The sequence below is a fragment of the Panthera uncia genome (genome assembly GCF_023721935.1).
Source record: "Panthera uncia isolate 11264 chromosome C1 unlocalized genomic scaffold, Puncia_PCG_1.0 HiC_scaffold_4, whole genome shotgun sequence".
Taxonomy (NCBI): Eukaryota; Metazoa; Chordata; class Mammalia; order Carnivora; family Felidae; genus Panthera; species Panthera uncia.
The window spans coordinates 30,981,636-31,005,369 of NW_026057585.1; the positions used below are offsets into that span (position 1 = coordinate 30,981,636).

Below are 23,734 nucleotides of genomic sequence, written 5' to 3' on the forward strand. Positions count from 1 at the left end.
GTCTAGAAGGACATATGTATATACATACACACACACACACATATATAATTTCTATCATCCTAGAAAGTATTATTGAATAGTGTGTTCTAAAGGGTAGAGGCCAGGTCCAATGTTGCTGTGTATATACTATACACACATACCTGCCTACCTGTATGCAGAGTCACTGCCAATCCCACTATGTGTATGTCCCTTACACTCACCTGTTCCACTAATTTATGTTACTTGTCTAGACCCTGAAGTCATGTTAGTTGTGACCGCTGCTCTATAGTTTATGGACATTTAAAAATTATTTTTTCTAAGTAACATAAAAATTAATTTTGATCAGTTTTCTGAAGCTGTAGGTAGTGTTACTTAAAATTATATGGCTCCATTTTGATATATAATCCTTTCAACAATGCAAGCCCTTAACTACTCTTTTTATGCAAATGAAAGGTTGTAAATAAGAAATTTTCATGTAGTGTCTAGTGGGCAATCATAAGATTGCCCAGATTATAAGAACTAATCACCATTTAGAATGACTTTCTCAAAGACAAGTCTTAATAGTGTAACTTTCGAAACAGAATAAAAAAGTTTCTCTGGGAACTACTGAAATGAAAAAAAAATGTGTTTGTTTTAACTTCACAATACTATCACAATTCATTTACTCTTATTTGATTACAATAGCAGGAACACAACAGGCATTCCAATTGACTGAATTAATAAATTATATCCTTGCCTAGATATTTAAAAAACTTGCTGCAAGTATCATCAGGTAAAAACAAAATGTTAGTATTCAAATAGTGAAATGTGAAATTCTGGTTTGGTAACTTTTCCTGAACTCTTTGCTATTTGTTTCTGATATTTGTATAGAAAAAAATCTACAGTGAGAGGACAATTTTCCTTTCATTTAAATCTGCATTACTCTCTTGGTTATTGAAGGTTTTTTATGGTATCTACTAAACTATTTTTAAAAACTTACTCACTTTCCTCAGCTTCAGTCACTTACTATTATACCAGCTCATTAATTGTAATTGTAGTAAGCCAAGTTACTAACAGAAAAACAAAAGTTTCTATTTTCCAAAGAGCTGGAATACGAACTGGTATTCTTTCTTAACTCCAGTAATTAAGCCCCAAAAGATATCTCTTTCAGAGTTCTTAACAATATCACTCCTTTCTTTTTCCATAAAATCAGAACAAACAACAGTCTAATTTTTTATTCTTTAATATCAGTTCTAGCTGAAAATTGTTTTTAAATTAATGCAAGTGTCAAAAGTTTTAGCATAGAAAAATTCATTAGATTTTCAAAAATGAGATTAGATCAATTTCCTATTTACTTTTGATAAGAAGTGCATAAACCATTATTCTTAGAAATAAAAGATCTTATATTCTTTTGGCTTCAAGTCTTTCAAATAACATACTCAAGGATTTAATAGTCTTTTAAGTTTCCTAAAAAACCCTAGATTTAAATGCCTTCTCAAACTCAAGCAATTTTTACCAGGTTAAAATAATTCGAAACATAGCATGTTCAAAAACTGTTTCAAACATTTAAAATATCTTGTAATAGATCAACAAATTGGTATTAATAAAAACATACAATCCAGAGCGATATAGGAAATGCTACACACATACACACACAACATGCCCCTCCAGTTTTTGAGATGGCATTTGAGGTTATCAGAAAAAAAAAAAAAGCTTCATCTAATCTCAGTGATAGTAAAAGTGAGTAAGAATACAGAATTTCCAGTTACCAGTACTGTATATATTTGAAATATCTGAATCTTAAAAGTTCTCATCACAGGAAAAACAGATTTGTAACTATGTGTTGATGATGTTTAACTAAACTTACTGTGGTAATCATTTCACAATACGTGCACATATCAAATCATTATGTTTTACACCTAAAACTAATACAATTTATATGTCAGTTATATGTCAACAACAACAACAAAAAAGTAAAAATCAAAAAAAATAAAACAGAATTTCTAGGGTAAGTTGTTTTAAGATCTCAACAGGAAGAAACCAGACAAATTATTACAAATCATTTGCTATCTTCTACACCTGAGATCAATTAAACTTCAAGTTCTATAGCACAAATGTCCCTAAGAGATAATGGACACGAAATAGGACTTAAAACTTAAACTACTTTTCTGTAAATCTTTGATATATACAGACACGTATGACAGTTTATATATTTTTAATATATTAAACTTCTAAGACATCACTTAACTTCACTTGAAAAACTGGCTTATTTAAAATTCATCCAGGGCAAAATATTTTTAACATGTTCCAGTTAGTGTGAACAAAATCCTGTGAAGTCACCGTAAAAATGTCTTTAAACAGACATTAATAATTTTCTAAACAGAATAAATTTCCTTATTCAAATATAAATATATTTCTATAATCCACAAGAGACTTTCCATCTTCTCTAAAATCAAGGTATTAAAATAGACCTGTGCATTCATTATCCAGTGCTGTTTAATAAACTGTCGTGATGATCAAAACGATCTATGTATCAATGCTGCCCAATATGGCAGCCACTAGCCACATGTGGCTGAGCACTTAAAATGTGGTTAGTGTGACTGAACAATTAAATTTTAAATTCTATTTATATTTAATTAATTTAAATTTTAATAGCTACATGTGGCTAGTGGCTACAGAACCGAACAACACAGACTATCAAATGTTCATGACTAGGTACAATAACCTCCAACAGTGCTATACTTATTAAAAGAAAAGCACCACAAGGAAGCAACTCAAGTATCCACTGATGGACTGGTGGATAAACAAAATGTGGTATATACATATATGGAATATTATTCAGGCTTTAAAAGGAAGGAATCATAGCTAACAATCTTGAAGACATTATGCTAAGTGAAATGGGTCAGTCACAAAAGGACATACACTGTTTAATTCCACTTACATGTCAAATTCATGGAAACAAAAAGCAGAATACTGTGTGCCAGGACCTGGGGAGTGGGGTAATGGAACATTAGTGTTTAGTGGGACCAGATTTTCAGCTGAGATAAAAAGAATTCTGGAGACAGTGATGATAGTTGCACAACATGATGAATGTACATAATGCTACAGAACTGCACACTTAAAAATGGTTAAGACGGTAAATGTGCGTATTTTACCATAATTCAAAAACAATTCTTAAGCATCACAATGTGACCAAATAAATACCTCTGATAGAACAGCTAACTGGAAATAGAAAGTCAACAATAAAGGAAATAAAGTGCTTCTCAGAGAAGGAAACATTATATTTGCTGAGAAAAAGTTACAGGAACCCTGCCATGAATCAAGCTGTACTGCATTACCACACCATAACCAAGATCTGAGGATTTTACTTCTACAGGATCAAGCTGGACAGAGTATATTGGAGCTCTTTTAAAAAGTCACAAGGCTAGACAAAGTAAAGTCAAAAAGCTGAATTGCAGAGTGTTTGTTGTTTTGTTGTCTGGTTTGATTTGGTTTTAGGCACTGTCAACAGAGCTGGCCTCGAACAAGTCACACACTGAGCAAGAAGAAAAACAAAACCTAGAAATATATTCAGTTATTTGTTAACCGTGTCCAGTTATTTTTAACTTCTTTAGAAGACTATTTTAGTGAAAGGGCATAATAAAAGTACAACTCTCAGGTTGTCAAGAACATAGCAAGGAAAAACTAGGGTAGGGATAAGAATACCACCATAAATAAAAAAATAACACACACAAGAAAGAAGGATAAAATTAATGTGGAACACAAAAACAAAAGCGATCATCCTTTTCCTCAAAAATCTATCTGAATGTATTTAGGCCCAAATGCCATGATCAGTAAGAGTGTTAACATATTACAGCAAAGTATTTTAGGAAAGCTGCTAGATGCTCAAGTGGAAAAGGCTTATAAAACAAAGTTTATTTTTAGGCTTTTTAAACACCTTTTTAATTTGTAACACCTTACCCCCATAAACAGACATAAATGAGAAATAAATGCAGACTAAACTTTAACATCAGAGAGAAATATATTATTCCTTTAAAAGATATAAAACATGAGTATTTTTCCAGTTCACTGAAATATCTCATGCATATAAAATACTCACTTTGCAAGTGTATATTGTGAGTAACATGACTGACCTCTTTTAATTTATAGAAGTAATTGCTTCTTTAAGCAATTTTTAAATTTTACATACACTTTAAACCACAATAAACTCTCCAGAAGTTACACACTACTTCTGCTGGAATCACCACACCTATACAGCATTTTTATATTATAAAAATACTACAGAGGTGCCTGGTTGGCTCAGTCAGTTGAGCACGTGACTCTCGATTTTGGCTCAGGTCATGATTCCAGGGTCATGGGCTCAAGCCTCAGGCTCTGTGTTGAAAATCTCTCTCTTTCTCTCCCTCTCCCCCACTTCCCTGCTCCCACTCGCTCTCTTAAAAAAAAAAATAAGTAAAAAAAAAATACTACAAAGAAATTTGTACCATGAATACTTACAACTAGATGGCAAATTATATATTCCCTTTTATACTCATTCTCAGTTCCCTTGAAAAAAAGATATTTGTCACATTCAGTTTTAACAGTTTTGAAAATGTTTAACTATTTTTTAGGTATACTAAAGAAAGAAAAAACCACCACCATGAAGTTAATAAAACTAGAATTGTATGGAGCACTAAAATAAGGAATAAGAGTCAGAAGGGCTCCAGTTAAAGCAGACATTGGCTGAGTAACATGAACACCTGAAAACTGGGTATAACAATCCCTCCCCATTCCTAACTCAAAGGGTCATTTTAAGAATCAAAGAAATAATACATGTCAAGGTGGTTTATAATTCAAAAATGCTTCATATAGAGTGATATTACTAACACTACTCATAGTTTTTCAACATGACTCTATTTTATATGAGGTACCTTTATAACTGGTTCCTTCTCTATAATTACCATTATATTACACTAAAAGAATTACCCACCATTTTGTCAACCTCAAAGAGGTTGCTCAAAGAGAGCAAAAGGAAAGTTACCCCATTCCCTCTTACCCCACTCCCTTTTTATAGACTCAGTACAGTGTTTTTAGGGATTTGATAAAGCAAGAATTTTGCTTTAGATCTGATATTTAAAGTTCCTGTTGGCTACTCAACCATCCTTAAAAAGACACACCAAAACTAACTGTAGGATTTTGTATAGAGTTTTACGAGGTGTTTTTGTTTTTTAACGTTTTATTTATTTTTGAGACAGGGAGAGACAGAGCATGAACAGGGGAGGGTCAGACACAGAATCTGAAACAGGCTCCAGGCTCTGAGCTGTCAGCACAGAGCCCGATGCGGGGCTCGAACTCACGGACCGCGAGATCATGACCTGAGCCGAAGTCGGCCGCTTAACCGACTGAGCCACCCAGGCGCCCCAGGAGGTTTTAATACAATGAAAACATGTACCAGAACAACAATTTATAGTAAAATGAACACCCTCCTGATACCGGAGTTCAAAGATAAGATTTCTATAGCAACAAAATAGAAAGTCAGTTATGCTAACCAATAAGCAATAAACAATTGGACATTTACTATAATATACACAAAGTTCAAGCATATTCAACTACAGAGTTGGTATTATTTATTAATATTCAGAAGTATATTACCATAAATCTGTTTCTCTAGTGCTGAAATGTGCAGGACCATTCTGGACTTTGCAGATGCATAACCTTAGTTCAAATTTATAAAAAGTCCAAAAGCTTCTGAGAAAGAACAAAATAAGGATCTGAACTTAAACAGTTTCATGAAATAACTGGTCTATAGCTCCATATTTGCAACACATATTTTTTGCAAGACAAATAACACACCACAGATTTTCTTTTTACTTTTAAGTAGGCTCCATGCCCAATGTGGGGCTTGAACTTATGATCCTGAGATTAAGATTTACATACTCTACTGACTGAGCCAGCCAGGCAGCCCCAAACCACAGATTCTTAAATGAAAACTCAACCGTAGAAGTTCATCATATATCAACCTATGATTTCTTTAATTATTCTTACCCACCTAATCTCAGCATACTGTTATTTTAAACGAAGACAACCACGGAAATACACACACTTTCAGATAGCTATCCTCATTATACCCTCTATGATGCAAAAGAAGAAAGAAGGGAAAACAATTAGCCTATGAAGCATGACCAGCTCTCTAGGTCCCTAACACCCAACTTCAACTAGGCTATCAGCCACACAACTTAAGTATTAAAAAAAAAAAAAATTGTAAATCTGACAGAGAGAAGAGTTACTATTTACTATATCCCAGGCACTTTATGTATAATGTACATCATTATTAAAAAAAAAAATACTGGGGTGCCTGGGTGGCTCAGTCAGTTAAGTGTCCAACTTCAGCTCAGGTCATGATTTCATGGTTCATGGGTTCGAGCCCTGCATCGGGCTCTGTGCTGACAGCTTGGAGCCTGGAGCCTGCTTCAGATTCTGTCTCCCTTCCTATCTGCCCCTCTCTCACTCACGTGTATGCTCTCTCTCTCTCAAAAATAAACATTAACAAAAATTAAAAACAAATACAATAACCTTCTGAGCCAGAAATTATCCCCATTTTTATAAGAAAACTTGTCTCATGTTGCTAAATAACACTTACCAAGCCAGACAGCTAACATGTGTTAAATATGAGATTTAAACCTAGGTTTATGGGGCACCTGGGTGGCTCAGTCGGTTAAGCATCTGACTTCAGCTCAGGTCATGATCTCATGGTTTGTGGCTTCAAGCCTTGCCTTGGGTTCTGGGCTGACGGCTCGGAGCCTGGTGCCTACTTCAGATTCTATGTTTCCCTCTCTCTCTGCCCCTCCAACACTCATACTCTGTCTCTCTCAAAAATAAACATTAGAAAAGAAAAATTAAACCTAGGTTTATAGGATTCTAAAACTTGAATTACCTATTAGACCAGTGATTTTAACTAGGCTTTGAAATTACTGATTAGTAAATTCCAAGAAGAAATTTGGCAGATATATATATATACACATATATATATACGTATACGTATATATATATGTGTATATATATATTTATATATATATGGTTACTGATTTATTATATTGCCAGTTAAGACATTACAATTATCTTCATCATATTTTAAAGTTTATTTATTTATTTTGAGAGGGTGGGGAAGGAGAAAGGGAAGGGCAGAAAGAGAAGGAGAGAATCGCAAGTAGGCTTTGTGATATGAGCCCAGAGCCCAGCATGGGGCTAGATCTCACCAACAGTGAGATCATGACCTGAACCAAAATCAAGAGTTGGGAGGCTTAACCAACTGAGCCACCCAGGCATCCCATCTTCATCACCTCTTAGGAAATAGTACTTTTTGACATCAAGAAAGGAAGTAAAGAGAAGTAAAATGGTAAAATCTCAGAATGGAGGACAGTCCACCCCTTTAGTTAAAAATTCACAATTTTATATCAACATATACAGCAGAATACATACTCATACATTGTCCTTAGTGTGAAAATATCATGAACAGCACTGGTCCCTGACCCAGTGGTTATTAACATGCTGTGATTACTGGAGTAGAGATGCATTTGGGATAAAAAGAAGCACAGAAAAATGCCAAAAGAAAGAGGAACTACAGTATGTGGGCTGAGAAGAATTTGTGCTCTCAAGGCAGTGAGACCTGGATTTCATCTTGGTTTAGGCTAATTATGTGACTATGGAGAAGTTATTTAACTTCTCTAAACTTTAGCTCTCTTACCTATAAAGTGGAGATAACAGCTCTACTTCAGTAGAATTGTCTTAAGTGATAAAACACCAATATGAAGTTGTAATTTGTTTTTAATAATGAAGCTTATTAGTTTTAATACTTTTGCTTCAGTTATATCAAGACGCTGTCACTCTGCCAATAGAAAATTCTCAGTCTGAGATGGAGAACTCAATTATTGTGACTGAAGAAAATAAACTTATGTACCTGTCAAGTAGCTTTATCTAGAGAAAAATGATGCGATGCAGCTATGCTTCTTCATAAATAGTAAAACAAAAGCAGAGAAAAGTTTAAAGTAATAAATGTAAAACCTGAGGATTTTCAGACATGTGACTTATTTATTCAACAATAAGTAGCTGCTATGAACAAGTTGCCCCGCTTAGGACTAAAGAGATAAGATATCCTCAATAATTTATAATAATAAGTTTATAAATAATAATTTATAAGATATCCTCAATAATTTTTTTTAATTTTTTTTTCAACGTTTTTAATTTATTTTGGGGACAGAGAGAGACAGAGCATGAACGGGGGAGGGGCAGAGAGAGAGGGAGACACAGAATCTGAAACAGGCTCCAGGCTCCGAGCCATCAGCCCAGAGCCTGACGCGGGGCTCGAACTCACGGACCGCGAGATCGTGACCTGGCTGAAGTCGGACCCTTAACCGACTGCGCCACCCAGGCGCCCCGATATCCTCAATAATTTTAAGCACTCAGCTAAGGAGAGAGAAATCAGGTAGGATACAAACAACTATAGTGCAATGCAATATATGATAAATATGAGATAGAAAATTTCCTGCTTAAGTTTTGAGGACAGGTTACACGTGACAAGGGGTAAGGGGAAAAAAGGAGAATCTGAATTGGGTCTTTCAAAAAAAGTATTCCAGTAGATAGAATATAGCAAGAATATATATAGGTAAAAAAACATTACTACTCATGGAGTGCCTGAAAAATAAGCTACTTGAATGAAAAGAATCAAGGATTAAAAGGTAATTTGTAACTACAATAATGACAGCCTTCAGTGCTAAGCTAAGGAATCAGGGCTATATCTCTCAGGCGGTAAGGAGTCACTGAGTGCTGGAGACAACTATTGAATCTGGCAGTGGTACATAATCTAAATAAAACAGAATGAGACTGAAGAGGTAGAGTTGGAATATGAAGATATTGTATTGTCCAAATGATAATGTGGGCCCAAACTTGGACAGTAGCAAAGTAATAAATGAATTCAAGTTGCATAATTAGAAAAATCAACTGAAGAGGCTGAGACAGGAGTCAAATAAAAGTGACCAGCAGATTTCTAGCATAGGCAACCAGAAGAATGGTAAACTTTAAAAAATATAGAGGGGCACCCGGGTGGCTCAGTCGGTTGAGGGTCCGACTCTTGAGCTCAGGTCATGATTTCAGGGTCATGAGTTCAAGCCCCACATTGGGCTCTGTGCTGGGCATGGAACCTACTTAAAAGAAAAAAAAATATGTAAAAATATAGAGAAGTCAGATGTAATAAATCAGTTATGAATCAGTCACAGAAATCACTTATTTATTCAAGCATAAGCTATAGGCCAGGTGCTAAGTACATAAAGATGAGTAAGACCTAATTCTTATACTGAAAGGGAGAGACAAGGGTGCTGGGTGGCTCAGTAGGTTAAGTGTCTGACTCTTGATTTTGGCTCAGGTCATGATCTCACAGTTCATGAGATCAAGCCCTACCTCGGGCTCTGTGTTTATGGTATGGAGCCTGTTTGAGATTTTTCTCTCTTCCCCTCTCTCTCTCTCCCCTTCCCCCCCTCAAAATAAAATTTAAAAAAAGTGAGGGGCACACATAGAATTTAACAATTAACTCCTATATTGGGTGATATACTCAGTAACAGGAGCTGCAAAATGGGAAGGAGGCAAATTTACCAATGGATCAAAATGCTACATGACCAATCACTAAATTTACTTATCAAAAATGTATCTTAAAGAAAATTTCTCTTAATTATATGATATGAATATATTCATACATTCAGTGAATGTAGAATTTTCTTGGTAGAATTTTAAACAGTGTCCAATTTGTCAAAAGTTTTCAGGCAGATGATCAATACTGCCTTTTTTTTTTTTTTTTTTTTTTCAGAGATAGAGCTGGGGAGAGGGCAGTGGGAAAGAGAGAATCTCAGGCTCCATGTACAGGGCAGAGCACGATGCAGGGCTTGAAACCATTATCCAGGGATCATGACCTGAACCAAACTCAAGAGTTGGATGCTCAACTGACTGAGCCATCCAGGTGCCTCAATACTACTATTCTTAAAGTCAGAAACAGTAAATACAAACAGTCAGAGGTATACAGCAGTGTCATTCCAAGAACTGCAAATAGTTTAATACGACAGAATAACATATGGGGAGAAAACTCTGAAAAGACTGAGAATAGCTGGATGATGGAAGGTCTGTTATATTTTATTATATAATTAATGGGAAGTGACTAAAAGGGCTTAAACAGAGAAGTGCTTTCTAACCTACAGTCCCTTCTTAGAGAACAGCCCCTATTTCTAACTCACAGAAGAGTCCCTGCAGTCATATTGCACTTATCAGTGCTGAGAACTCCATCCCTCCATTGCCATAGTTGACCAGATCAGGTGTACTTGTTCTATATGGGGTCAATCAAATTTCCTCATTAAGAATTTAGAATTGTGGCACAGAATAAATGAGTCAAGTAACTGTAGATATTAGACTTACAGAGTTCATGGAAATTCAGAAGTTGGGAGTGCCTTTTGGGGGCCACATGAAAGAAAACCAGTATACAGGAAATATAAAGCAATGCACATACTTAAGAAGAGATATGAGAACATGTAGCCCTAGAAAAGGAAGCCTTTAGTTTCATGTTCAGTACTCATGGGACATGGCTATATATCCCACCTTTGGGTAAAGTGCGATGTCCCTGTAGCCTTCCAATGAATCCAATTATTGTTTAAGCTAATTTAAATGGCTTTCTATTCCCTGCAACCTTGACAAAACAAGGTGATTAATTCTGGTGGTTAATCTAAAGAGTACAGTAGAGGAAAAACAGGCTAGAAACAAGCAGAACATTTAAACTAGGGAGGGAGTTATTAAAAGAAAAGCAATAGTAACAAATATAGGCAGATTATGATGAAAGAAAGTAGCCAATATTGTACAGGGTCCACAAAGTTTAGTTTAAACAAGAGAGTTTCAGGATGCTAAAGCAGTATCAATTGCCCCAAAAGACTAGAGGAAGTAGAAGGTCACGGATGCTTTTAAGAGAAGAATTTCAACAGAAAAATTGGGACAGATGTAATATTTTTAAAAGTTAAGAAATAAGTGGCATAAAATAAACACAGCTAAGAAATTTCCTTTAAGGAATGTGAAGATTAAAAGAAGCTTGAGGGGACAACAGTATTTTAAAAAAAGCATTTTCTTAAACAAAGGAGAGATGTGAACTTATTTCTAGGAAAAGAGGGGAGAATGAAAGCCCCATCCTGCAAAGAATGGAATGATATTCCAAAAGAAGCAGAAGTCTAGGAAATCATAGCCTTAGAGAGGTCAATTTTTCCTTAGAACTGAGTAAGAAATCTTAGACGAGAAGAAAAGTTGGGAAAACTCAGATTATTAAATACTATGTATCACTTAGTCGAGGCAGTGACTAGGTGAGTCATTTGCTGAGAACAAAGCAGCAGGAATAGATCAGACTTAAGAAAATATAGAAGGTTTAAGCCACAACTGGGGAATGTGATGCAGAATTAAGAGGTAAATCAAGGATCTTACTGACCAAAGGCTTCAGAGGATATAACAAGAAACAGAAAAACCATAAGCTGGTACTTATCTAATGATTTAGATAAGGATAACTTCAAGTATAATTCATCACATGACCTAGTATGGATGTACCCTTAACTTACAGCTTGCAAAAATTAAATAAAGCTATTCAGAAATGTTTCTGCTGTAAAAACTGAAAAATGTTCTATTGTAAATTTACATTACAAGAAATATTTATATTTCATATTTTAAAAATTAAAAAATAACTCAGACCTTTATTTTACTCTGTATTCAAAAATCAACTCCAGATGTATGGACTTAAATATAAAAAACAAAACTCCACAACTCTTAGTAGAAAAATAGGTGACTGTTAGATCCAAAGTAAGGAATAGTTTCTTACACAAAAAGCAATTATAATAAAAGATTGACAAATTTGACTAAAATTAAAACTAAGCCTTTTTTTTTTTTTTTTTTTCCATCAAAAGATACCACGGCAGTGACAAGAAGTGCATTTAAGATTCTAGGCCTGGGGGCTCCTGGGTGGCTCAGTCAGTTGAGGTTCAGACTCTGGCTCAGGTCAGGAACTCATGGTTCATGAGTTTGAGCCCCATACTGGGCTCCTCCCTGATAGTGTGGAGTACCTGCTTGGGACTTGCTCTCTCTCCCTCTGCCCCTCCCTGCCTCAAAATAAATAAATAAACTTAAAAAAAAAAAAAAAACAAACCCAGGTTTGTAGAGGTCCCTGAGTGGCTCAGTCAATTGAGCATCTGACTCTTGATTTTGGTTCAGGTCATGATCTCACAATCATGAGATCAAGCCCAGTGTCTAGCTCTGCACTGAGTGTGGAGCCTGCTTGAGATTCTCTCTCTCCTTCTCCCTCTGCCCCTCCCCTACTTGCTCCTGCATGCTCGCTCGCTCTCTCTCTCTCAAAAAAAAAAAAAAAAAAAAAAGATTCCAGGTTTGTAAATACCAGTAAATTCTGCAATAATTTTTTTATATCCAGCATTAAATCAACTCTGGCATTAGATCAACTCCAGCAGTTTATTAACAAGCTATGCACATAACTGTCCAGCTTATTCTTTAAAGAAAAAATATTAATAATTAATAATAGTTTGTACAGAAGAGATATGTATGGAATGGGAAAAACCAGTAGCTGATAAACTATTTACATATATAATTTTCCCTACTTTTTTTGGTCATGAATTTATTCTTTAATTGACTCAACTAACTTTTGAGTCCCTAGTATGTGATACAACATTTTATACAACTTTCTATGGTTGTTCATTTGGACAGTTTGTGAACCACAGGTCAAAACTGTGTAACTTTACCCTTCCTATACCAAATCCAGAATAAGATATTAAGTACAGCCTTGCTGATCACAATGATATAAATTATTCTAAATATTTGCCAAAAAGGTAAAACATTTAAAATTGTCCCTCCCACAAACTCCCTGAAAGAGAGTGAAAAGACAAGTTACAAACTGAGAGAAGACATTCACAATATACACAAAGGATTAATGTGAAGAAAATAAAGAGTTTCTATAAATCAGTAAGAAAAACAGAAAAATAGGCAAGAGACATGAATAGGAATTTCACTGAAAAGGAAACATAAAGGGCCAGTAAACATAAAAAGAAATGTTCTACATTAGTGATGATCTGGAAAATGCAATCAAGATGACAATGAAACATCATTTTACACTCTTCTGACTTGTAAAAGTTAAAAGACAATATCAAATGTCAGAGAAGATGGATAATCAAAGGTCCTTTCATCTCATATATTGCTGATATGAACATAAATTGGTACAATCATACTGGAAGTTGGGCATTCACTTACCCTGTGAGATGGCAATTCTACCTTCATGTATATAATGAATAGAAACTCTTATATGTATACAATAGGAAAAATGCACAGAATATCCGAAGTAACACTAGTCACCGCTACAAAAACTGGAAAGTAACTAACTGCTCAACAAGGGAGAGTAAGTATTCAAATATTCAACAAGGGAAAAGTTGATGAGTATTTTACTCAGTGAAATATTACACAGCAATTAAAACGACTGACTACAGCAACATACAATATGAATAAATCAGCAGTCACAGGTGAAAAATCAAGTTAAGAAAGATTACATTCAACACAATTATACAAACACAATTAAAACTAAAGACATCTTTTCAAATTATATATCTAGCAAAACTAAATATAAAGGAAGAGAATGAACACAGGACTCAAGATGATCTTTACCTTAGTTAACAAGAAGGTGAAGATAGGGGGTGGAATGGAGAAAAACCACATGTAGGTTAAGTTCCTAGCTTCTAGGGGAGGTGGGGAGTGAGTGGTGGTCCCTGGGTGCATATTATAATGATAAACAGATGGATAATTAATCCAATGCAGTGTACCTAAGGTTTAATAAAAGGGAAAAAAAAAAACCCAAATTTAATGAAATTTGTTCAATGAAAATTCTTAAACAGGCAAAACAAGCACCTCCTTAGAGAGTCACTAAGGGAGCAACTACAGGAAAGGGAAAATAATATGATTAGTGTGTAAAACATAATATTTAACAAATGTATGTATGATATTTAGACATGTAAGTATGTCTTGGATAATCTAAAATAAATTCCAAATTCTATCACAATTTTCCAACAAGTTAAGGTGTTTTTGAGTCAGGGAAGCAAAGCTTTAATTAGAAAAAGCAAACCACCTCCAAGTTTCTAAAATAGATCCTAATAACATATGTTACGTAATTTTTTTTTTTTAAGTTTAGAGAAAGAGAGAATGTACAAGTGGGGAAGAGGGGCAGAGGGGGAGAGAGAATCTCAAGGAAGTTCCATGCTCAGCATGGAGCCTGATGCAGGGCTTGGTCCCATGACCCTGGGACTATGACCTGAGCAGAAATTGAGTCAGGCCCTCAATTAACTGAGCCACCTAGGCACCCCATGTTATGTAATTCTTATGTATCAGTTCATCTTTATAATGTGACGCTAACATTTACCTTCAAATCTAAGGTATTTATCATCAAATATACTCCTCCCATGCTTTTCTATTCTTCATTTAAATTTTTTTAAATGTTTATTCATTTTTTAGAGAGAGAGAGAGAGAGAGAGAATGAGTGGGGGAGGAGCAGAAAGAGAGGGAGACACAGAATCTGAAGCAGGCTCCAGGCTCTGAGCTGTCAGCACAGAACCCGATGCAGGGCTCGAACCCACAGACTGTGAGATCATGACCTGAGCTGAAGTAGGTGGCTTAACCGACTGAGCCACCCAGGTGCCCCTCTGTTCTTCATTTTAAACATATAATATATATGTAATATTACACAGTTTACTTTGTGAGATTGCAAAAACCATATATGACATACAGCTAATTTCAAATAAGGTTTTATTAGATAAAATTAAGAGAAACTAGACATATATCAAGATAAATGTTTTCTATTTCTGCTTCTCTAAGATATTAGAAGCTACTTTTTCATTAGTATGTTTTCCCATTAGAAATTTTAAATATCTTTTTAACGCTTTTAACTACTTTCTAACTTTGCTGCCAACTTTGAAGTCTGATGTATATCAAAGTTAATCATATTATATCTGATGTATATCAAAGTTAATCATTAAGTGTTATATGACTTTTTTGATAGAGTAAAATAGGTTTTTGAAATATAGTAGACATTTGATAATTGTTCGACACAGTACATCTTACAAGGAAATGATGCAGAATTAACCATTCTATTTAAACATCATGCATACATCTGGAAGTAACATTGTTTTAAGTGATACTTATCTTTACAAACTACTACTCCACTCTTTTTTTGTTTAAAAGGGGGCACACAGGAATAACCTGATAAAAGGCATAAAAATCTACTGTTGCCAAATGTGAAAAGCAAAAAGAGAAGAGCCCAAGGTAGAAGATGCAAAGCCCTGAGGTAAACAGACAACGTCCAGAAGGTGCCCCTCTACCTCTCCATTTTAACAGGGATCATATGTGAAGATAAGTTGTACAAGACTAGAAATAATCTGCATTATACTAGAGATGACAGAAAAACATAATCCATTTGGAACCCATCATTTTGTAACACTAGTTTCAGCACACAGACTTTACCTAAGTAGTAAATATGTGGTAAGTTATTTAAAGACATGCCTTATTCAATAAGGTATGCTGCATTTTATTCAAAGAGGCAATAATAAAATCTAAGCTGGGAAACCACATTGTATCAATTTATTATTCAAAGAATTGATGCTATGTATCACTATTGCCTATTACTATGTCCATACTGTATTTCTTCACTTACTTTTTACCTCAACTGTATCTCACAGTACTGACTCAAAATCAAAATACTTTGATGTAAAATAGTCAATAAAGCTAGTAAGATCCACGTATCTAGAACTAGTGGCAGGAAATTTTAACATATGGCTACTTCTATCTTAAAATCCTTCGAACCTCTTCTCTTTAATGTTTATTTATTTTGAGAGGGAGAGAGAGAGTAAGTACAGGGAAGGGCAAAGAGAGACGAAGAGAGAGAGAATTCCAAGCAAGCTCTGTGCTGTCAGCATGGAGCCCAATGTGGGGCTCAAACTCAGGAACCACAAGATCATGACCTGCATGGACAGTGCAGAGCCTGCTTGGGATTCTCTCTCCTTCTCTGCACTTTCCCTGCTTGTGCACACGTGCATGTATGTGCTCGCTTACTCTCTCAAAATAAATAAATAAACTTAAAAAAATAAGATTCTAATAAGTGGGATAAAGGGAGGAAAAATATTAAATCAATACACTGTATGCCTTAAAGTTACAAAATATTGTATATCAAATTTACCTCAGTTAAAAAGGAGGGGTGGAAACATGAAATTGATCAAAATGCCATGGGATTTATAAATTGGAACAATTTGTCAGTTATCTCTGAATAACAGAACCATGAGCACCTTTTATTTTCTTTGTGCTTTTCTGTACTTCCAGATTTTCTACAATGAACATGTATTATGTTTATAACTTAAAAGAATTATAAAACTCATCTTACCTATTCTGCTTACTTTCTCATACTGCATTCCTCCAACCCACCCTAAAATCTTTATTCTTCCAACAGAGAGGCTTTCTACTTTCCAACATAACTGCAAACTTAGATGTCACCCAATTTCCCACCAAATGGGTAAAATTTGTACAAAGGTATAACTAGTGCAAAAATCTCTTCTGAACTTTTCAAGGCAATATTGTTGGGATAAGGGATTAGAAATGAACATTTTAAAAAATTAAGTAATTTCTTAGGGCAATAGTCAATTTCTCTTAGAAAAGTCAAAAGACATTTCATTGTAGGTGACAAATGAAGGGTGTCTTCTCATTAATGTATTGTGTGCCTACTAAGTGCCAAATACATAGCTTGGTTACACATGAGCTTAAAATTTTAAAGCAAAGTTCATTTTATGGATAGACTACAGAGAAATGCAAAATCTTTGGGAAGGATTTCTGCAAACATTCAACAACTTGCACCAGAAACAGTAATCATTAAATGATGAAAACCTGCAAAAAGGTTATTTTGTACTGTTAGTTTTTATAGACTATTACACCTTATTCCCAACAACAAAGCACTGCTGAATTACAGACTACCAATAGAACACAGAAATCATTTTTCCTTGTAGCCAATATTTTCATTTTGAGTTCTTTATATAGTTTTCATTAATCCAGTTTCCTTAAAAATAAACTTTAATTTCTTTGGCCCCACCAAAAATATCTAAGTTACTACCTCAAATAAAAAATAAAGAGAACAGGATAAAACAAGTTAGTTATACAAGATAAAAATTAGAAACTGCCAATTAAGTTTATATTTTTTAATAGCCTTTTTATTTTTATGATAGTAAATATTCTTCTTTATACAGTGAAGCCTCTAGCCATCAAAGTTTATGTGTACTTCATTAATGATTCCTTGTTAAATAAGCCTCCTAAATTACTAGCAAGAGTTAGAAACATTACTCCATAGAAATATTACAATAATTAATAAGGAAAAACACTATGGTTTCAGGTTTTGTTTTTCCACAACTAAGGGTTATTAATAAGCCAATTCCAACTCAAGTAGTAAAGTATTTCAAATTCTGCAATATAATTTGAAAAATAACTTTAAAATGTTGGATATACAATGTTTCTAAAAATAAGTATCAATTTCATTAAAAGTAGACTGTAACATGTAACTTTCAGAGACAAGTATTCCCCTGGACAAGATATAGCAAAGTAACAGTTTTTAACTACTAAACAGCAGTTTAAAATTTGCTACATAATTAAACACTTAAAATCAGTATGTCAGAGAAGCATTAAGAACTCCATATTAATTTCTCAATTTAAATAAATTCAAACAACTTAGATGCTTTTTAAAAACTAGTTCTCCAAACATGCTTGATAAATATTTGGCTACTATCTACTAATTCCATGACCCAATGAAATAGTAAAACATCTGAACAGATGGATATACAGTACTTGGTGAAGCAAATTTTGCCAACATTTATTTTACATGCTGATATAAATAATGTTCTCAATTTAACACACATAATAAAGTTCATATGCAGTAACTTTTATTAAAACTGGGAGTCAAGGGGCACCTGTTGCTGAAGTATCTGAGTCTTGATTTCAGCTCAGGTCATGATTTCAGCTCAGGTCATGATTTCACAGTTCATGGGTTTGAGCCCCACATGGGGCTCTGCACTGACTGTGCGGGGCCTGCTTGGGACTCTCTCTCTCCCTATCTCTGTTCCTCCCCTGCTTGTGCTCATGCTTGCACTCTCTCTCTCAAAATAAAAAAAACTTTAAAAAATTAAAAACAAAAAACTGGGAGTCAAATACATCAATAAAAATGCTTTAGATATACTTGTCAACTCATAAGGTAACAATATAAAACCCATTCTTTTTCTGGAAGAGACTTTTTTTTTTTTAAGTCTAACTTTAGCTGTTCCCCTACTTTGATCCCATTTTTTAGTCGTATTTAAAATTTCTCATCTTTTTGACTTGCTTCCTTCTTGTCAAAATTGATCTTATTAAAAATCCCTGCCATATTTTAATACACATGAAAATATATTTTCAGGTCAAGTGCCAAAATGAGTGTATTCTATGACAACTTTCTATAAAATACAAATAAGGATGCCAAATACTTTATAATTCTGAAGAAACTCCATTCAAAGAAAAATGCTCCTGTCCATTTTCATGGATTTTTCCCAGTCAGGACCAAAGTATGCTTTTCATATTTCAAGACTAGACAGTGGAAAGCATTTCCAACATGCCTCAAACAAACTTCACTTAGAAACCTTATGTGAAGTAATAAAACAATAAATTCCATTCATTTAGCAAATATGGTATGCTGTAACACCTTATAAAAGGCTAAGAGTAACTGGAATACTACATAGCAACATGTCCAAAGACAGGAAATTCAAAGCTGATTCAAAGGATTCCAAATTTGCAACCCTGCACTGGTACACCTTGTTGAAATCTCTACTTTCGTTCAGGAAATATCGAATATTACAACAATGCCTTCAAACTTACATTTAGCTTAACAACAAACAAACTTATAAAGGGATTTATTGAAAAATATATTTAAACAGCAAAAAATTTAGAAGCAGTTGCAATACTCAATTTTGGCATCATCAAAAATCAACCCTTCAGGATCTAGATTCAATCTTTTTAAAAGAATTAAATGCTCTATGCACAAAAAGAAATGTAAGTATATTTTTCTTCTAAGTCCTATCTCCAATAATCGAATAGCTAATAGCTAGAAAAGGTCTATAGCAAAACAAATCAAAATAATTCTTAGGTCAAAAACAAGCACAAAATTTTAAGCCAAATGTGAACGTCTCTCGAAAACTCCAAAGTAATAAAAAATAAACTCAACACAGTAGTGTAGGTACCCCTGTACATCACAGACTTAAGGACAAAAATCGTGCCTACATCATTAAATATCTAGCCGTAAATGGAAAACAATGATACTGCTACTCGACATAGACTTAAGTAACGAAGGGATCTATTTTGTCCTCGTCTCCTGCAGACATGTGGTGCCCAACACTTTCCCTTAGCCCACTGCTTGCTCATTTGTAAACAACTTCTGTAGCTCTTTCTCTGGTGTTCAAACGGGAGGGAAAATGAAAGTCTGAAAAGCATCAGCATCTAAGTTTCCAGATCTGAGTAGGGAGCAGTAGACAAGAGGACCATACAGCTATCATCTGGTTAATAAAAAAAGAAAGAAAGAAAGAAAAGAGGGAGGGAAAAAGGGCAGCCTTCATATTAAAGAAATTCGGCGGTCACCTGAAGAGGGCTAGTGAAGTTAGGCAAGCATTTAGTGAGACACGGTTTTTTGTTTTGTTTTGTTTTTTTAAAACTTGTCCGGGGGCTGGAAGTTATGGGGGCGCTCTTTGTGCGGAGTCTGAGGGGAAGGGGAGGGACGAGAAAACAGCTTGGGAGTCATTCAAAGGAGTTTAAGGAGCGGTGTACGAGGGAAAGGCGGGGCGGGGCCTGGCCGGGCGGAGGGAGGGGGCTGCAGGGGCGTCCGCGGGCGGCTCTGACACCAGGGAGGGGGCGGTGAGCTGGCCGCTGCGGGGACCGGGTGGGAGCAGACTCCGGCTGCAGACAGCCGACACAAATGGGGTCCCACTGGCAGGCAGAGTCAAATTAAAGGGGTGGCAGGCCAGAGCTCTGGCGGGGGCAGAGAGTCCGGCTCCCGAAGGAAGCGGTTCCCGAGTGACATCCCCGAGTTTCCGCACTTAGCGGGCTAGGGGCGCGGCGGCCGCACGGCGTCCCTGGGCCCCCGACCCCTCGCCAGACTTTCTCCCTCTCTCCGCCAGCGCCTCCCGCCCGGGCCGCGGCCCTTACCTGCAACTCTGTGAGCAGAATCTCCCCCCGTTCGGGGTTGGACGCCATTGCGCTCCGCTCTGGACTCCGCACCTGGCCGCGGCCGCCGCTGGCGAAGGGAGAAGGCGGGACGGGACGCGGGGTGGGGGGTGAGGAGCGGGGAGCGAAAGAAAAAAAAGCTAGGGATTCATGGAGGCGCAGCCCCTTCTGGAGGCGCGGCTTATTTCGCCCGGTTCATGGAGCGCGGCGGGGAGCGAAGGCACTCGGAGCGGGCTCCCCCTCGCCGCCCGCCCGCCGCCGCCGCCGCCGCCCGCCCGCGCCGGATTCTGTTCGTTCAGTCGCTCCCTCTGGGTGACGCCAGGAGCCGCCTCAAGCTTCTCCTTGCGGGGCGCTGCGGCCGCAGCTGCAGCTCCTCCTGTCGCACCATTTGGCTGTCACTGCGTCGCAAAAGCGGCCTCACTTGGCGGCTGCCAGAACACGTGACGGCCGCGGCCGCTACCTCCAGTGGCGAGGGGGAGGTGGGGCGGAGAGGACCCCGGGGGCGGGAGCATCGCGGGGGGCGGGGCGCTTTCCGACCCGGCTCCGCGGCGGCGGCAGCCATTGGACCCCGCCGGGGTGAAAACGAGGGGAAAGGACTGGGCTCTCGTCTCTTGGGAGGCGGGAAGAGGAAGAAAAAACACGCCCGCTTTTCTGCTGCGTTTAACGGCCCCACGGTGAACAGTATAACTCGGGAGCTTTCCCCCCCAGCGCCACTTCTTTTTTCTTGTTGAAGTTTAGGCCTAACGTTAAACGAGCGCCTTTCTAACCTCTATACTTAAAAGAGTTTCAGGGCTCAAATTTTATTATTCTCCTGCCCCTTATCGACCCAAGCTGCTAATCTTGCCTTTTTCTCTCTCCCACCCCCAGTGCGCCAATCTGACCAGTTAGGTGCACAGCTAGCTAAACTGGGGTGTGGTTTGTACTTTTCAAGAAATGTAAGCGCTCGGTATCTCTGGCAGTCCTTAACCTACAGCCTTTAAGATGCCCTTTTCCCAAGGGCTGAACTACTATGGTTTGGGCTGTGGAACTCCACTAAGTGCAGAATCTGATTAATTCTTGAATATAAACTGAAGAAAGTGGGGCAGATCATCCCCGCGAATTGGAAAAAAGGCCAACTTTGGATGCAGTAAACATCCAAGCTAACCTATGAGTAACATAGCTAAGTAGTGTACGTTTTCGTTTAAGAAAATGACAGTGTAGTATTTGGGAATGTCAATAAAGTCTCCAACAGGTAGCTTTTGTTTTGTCTCAGCAAAATATTCAGCCTGGATATTCTAGGCAGCTGCCTAACTTTAGATTGAGACTGGAATACAGTGGCTTTGTTAAAAGCTACTTGGGGAATGTTAGGGGTTATTTAGTGAGATAGCTACTTGAAACGCATAATAGGCATACTTCTTAGGAAGTAGAATATTATGTATTTATCTTACACTCCATGTGAGCTCTGCTGGGCTAATGCTAGGACTTGTGTTTATCTTTTTGTCTTCTCAAGTCTCCTGCATTAATTTGACAAACATTTGTTGAAGATAGAGTTTAATGACCACTATGAGTTTCTGAACTCCAACTCATAATATGTGATAAGAAATTTTTTTCTAGTGTGTATTTTAAAATTTTACAACATCTTATGTGTTTAATGCATTTCTTTGATTGAAATGATAATTAAAATATATGCAATAGCAACACTTGGAAAAGCCAAGAGATAATTGCCCTTCCTTGTAACTAAGAGCCAGTGTTACAGGCCCTGGAGTTACAGCTAAGATTAAGACAGTCCTTGTTCCTGGAGTGATTAAATTCTTTGGAGAAAGACGTGTGTCCAAATAAATATGAGGCAGTTTTAAATGGTAGGCACAACATGTTAGGGGAGCACTGTATTCAGATATGTATACCCATATATAATGTTAGCGTGTTAAAATATACATAACATAAAATTTACCATTTGAACAGTGTTAAATGTACGACTCAATGGCATTAAATGCATGCAGATATATTTTGCTTATTTTTGCGTTGTCTTACTCTTGAATGGATTTGACATGGCCGACATGCACATAGTTGGTGCTTAATGGTGGAATTAAAAATTACCTATGTAAGAGAGTGCCTGGCTGGCTTAGTGGTAGAGCATGCAACTCTCAGGATTGTAAGTTTGAACCCCAGGTTGGGTGTAGAGATAACTTAAAAATAAAATCTTAAAAAAAAAAGTTACCTATTGGGCACCTGGGTTGCTCATTCGGTTAAGCAGCAGACTGTTGATCTCAGGGTTGTGAGTTCAAGTCTGGTATTGGGCTCTGCCCTGGGTGTGAAACCTACTAAATGAATGAATGAATGAATGAATGAATAAATAAATAAATAAATAAACCTGTGTAAGGACTTAGAAACACAGTCAATGAACATTCTTTTAAAAATAAATTTAAATATGAGAGAGAATGTTCAATTTTAGCACTCTGGAATTTTAGAATTAGAAGAGACTTAAAATGTCTAGCCTAACTCTTGGGGCGCCTGGGTGATCATTCGGTTAAGCACCCGACTTCGGCTCAGGTCATGGTCTCACAGTTTGTTAGTTCAAGCCCCACATCAGGCTCTGTGCTGACAGCTCAGAGCCTAGAGGCTGCTTTGGATTCTGTGTCTCCCTTTCTCTCTGCCCCTCTTCCGCTCGCAGTCTGTCTCTCTGTCTCTCAAAAATAAACATTAAAAAAAATTTTAAATAAAAAAAATTAAAATGTCTAGCCTGACTCTTAATATATGTGAATGAAAATAAGCCATAATTGACTTAACTAATAGGGAGCATGGCAACATTATTTTACTTAGTGGCAGAGATGAAGACCAGAACCTAAATATAATTGCCAGTCCTAGACTTCTTTTAACCTACACCATGTTACTATAAGTACTTTAAAATAGAATCCTCAGTTATACTGAACACAAAGCATTATAGTCCCTCATTTTTTTTGCCACAGAAAAAGACTTCAAACTGTACATATTTCTAGGGGTAGAGTATTGATAATAATTTTATATATCACATGTAAATATAAGTAACAAATACAAAAAGTTTTTAAACTTATAGGAATTCTGATTAGGTATGCTGAGGAAAATAGTGCATACAAAAGGGAGGCCAATACAATATCAAAACTGCTTGAAAATCTGGAAAATATGATGGTTTAAACAATAAATTAGTTTAAGCTAAAAACTACTACCCAGCTCACGGTCTCTGTTTAGGGGGAAAAAAAATGTAATAGGGCATGGGACATACTTATCAGAATGAAGCACACTTGAAAAAGTTTTAATGGAAACTCATATCATGTTGATTTAGATATGTTGTATTTAGTCTCTATTTGCAAATGGTTTTCAGGAATCCTACATATGTTAGCTCCAGTTATGTTCTAATTTATATTAACAATAGAGGGAAGCTTTGTTGTTGTTTTTAACAAATGTCCATGTGAGAAGTTAAAGACCAAAAAATATCTGGATTGTATCACTGGTATGT

At 36.5% G+C, this 23,734-nt stretch overlaps 1 protein-coding gene across 6 annotated transcripts in view; it reads right to left on the bottom strand.

Moving 5' to 3' along the window:
- PKN2 (protein kinase N2) overlaps positions 1 to 20,652 on the bottom strand; it is a 163,456-nt gene extending 142,804 nt beyond the window's left edge. For all 6 annotated transcript variants that reach the window (XM_049616842.1, XM_049616845.1, XM_049616844.1 and 3 more), the window contains exon 1: positions 20,245 to 20,652. In XM_049616842.1, coding sequence (XP_049472799.1) covers positions 20,245 to 20,292 — 48 coding nt within the window. In that variant the 5' untranslated portion in view covers positions 20,293 to 20,652. The remainder of the gene's footprint in view (positions 1 to 20,244) is intronic.
- Positions 20,653 to 23,734: the final 3,082 nt, after the last annotated feature.